This window comes from Dendrobium catenatum, unplaced genomic scaffold (genome assembly GCF_001605985.2).
Source record: "Dendrobium catenatum unplaced genomic scaffold, ASM160598v2 original_scaffold_27111, whole genome shotgun sequence".
NCBI lineage: Eukaryota > Viridiplantae > Streptophyta > Magnoliopsida > Asparagales > Orchidaceae > Dendrobium > Dendrobium catenatum.
The window spans coordinates 1-827 of NW_021345570.1; the positions used below are offsets into that span (position 1 = coordinate 1).

The following is an 827-nucleotide window of genomic DNA, read 5'->3' on the forward strand; positions in this document are numbered from 1 at the left end:
AAAATCATAAACTCGGAAGCCCGAGTTGTAACAATGACGTCGGAGGTGGCGGAGGAGAGTGCCCTGTATTCAGCTTCGGTGGATGATTTTGCCACAGTAACCTGCTTTTTGACATGCCAGGAAATGAGGTTTGGACCAAGAAATGTGCAGAAACCGGTAACTGATTTACGATCAGTTGAGTCCGCCGCCCAGTCAGCGTCGGCATAGGATCGAAGGGTGAGATCTCCCTTGCAAATTGGTAAGCCAAAATGAATCGTCCCTTTAATATAGCGTAGGAGGCGTTTGAGGAGTTGGAAATGGTGGAGTGAGGGGTTATGCATGTGTTGGCAAATGCAGTTGGTGGCGAAGGCTATATCGGGACGGGTGATGGTGAGGTATTGAAGGGAACCGGCTAAGCGACGGTAGAAAGTGGGATCTGGGTATGGGGGATCGGTTGATGGTTGGTTGCCAGTCTTAGGGGAAATGGGTGTGGCTGCAGGTTTGCAAGAAGAGAAGCCTGCTGATTCTAGTATGGCGTTGGCATAATGTGATTGCTGTAGAAAAATCCCATCTGCTGTGTGATGAGCTTGGATGCCAAGGAACATGGAAAGGGGGCCAATTTGCTAAAGAGAGAATTGTGTTTGTAGTTGTTTCAGTGTGTGGTCTATCTGCAGCGTATCATTCCCTGTGACGAGTATGTCGTCGACATAAATTAAGAGAAAGATCTGAACGTCATTCTGAATAAGACGCAGTAAGGATGGATCGGACCTGCTGAAAGTAAAACCAAGCTTCAATAGAAAAGAGGTTAGCTTATGAAACCATTGGTAAGATGATTGTTTGAGGCCATA

The 827-nt window shown here is 46.9% G+C and overlaps 1 protein-coding gene across 1 annotated transcript; it reads right to left on the bottom strand.

Moving 5' to 3' along the window:
* Nucleotides 1–12: 12 nt before the first annotated feature.
* On the bottom strand, nucleotides 13–584 carry LOC110112404 (uncharacterized mitochondrial protein AtMg00810-like; the record flags this gene model as incomplete). The annotated part of the gene is made up of 1 exon (XM_020844617.1): nucleotides 13–584. A coding segment is annotated over exon 1 (572 nt), but the record flags the coding sequence as incomplete, so codon positions are not given.
* Between the last annotated feature and the right edge of the window lie 243 nt (nucleotides 585–827).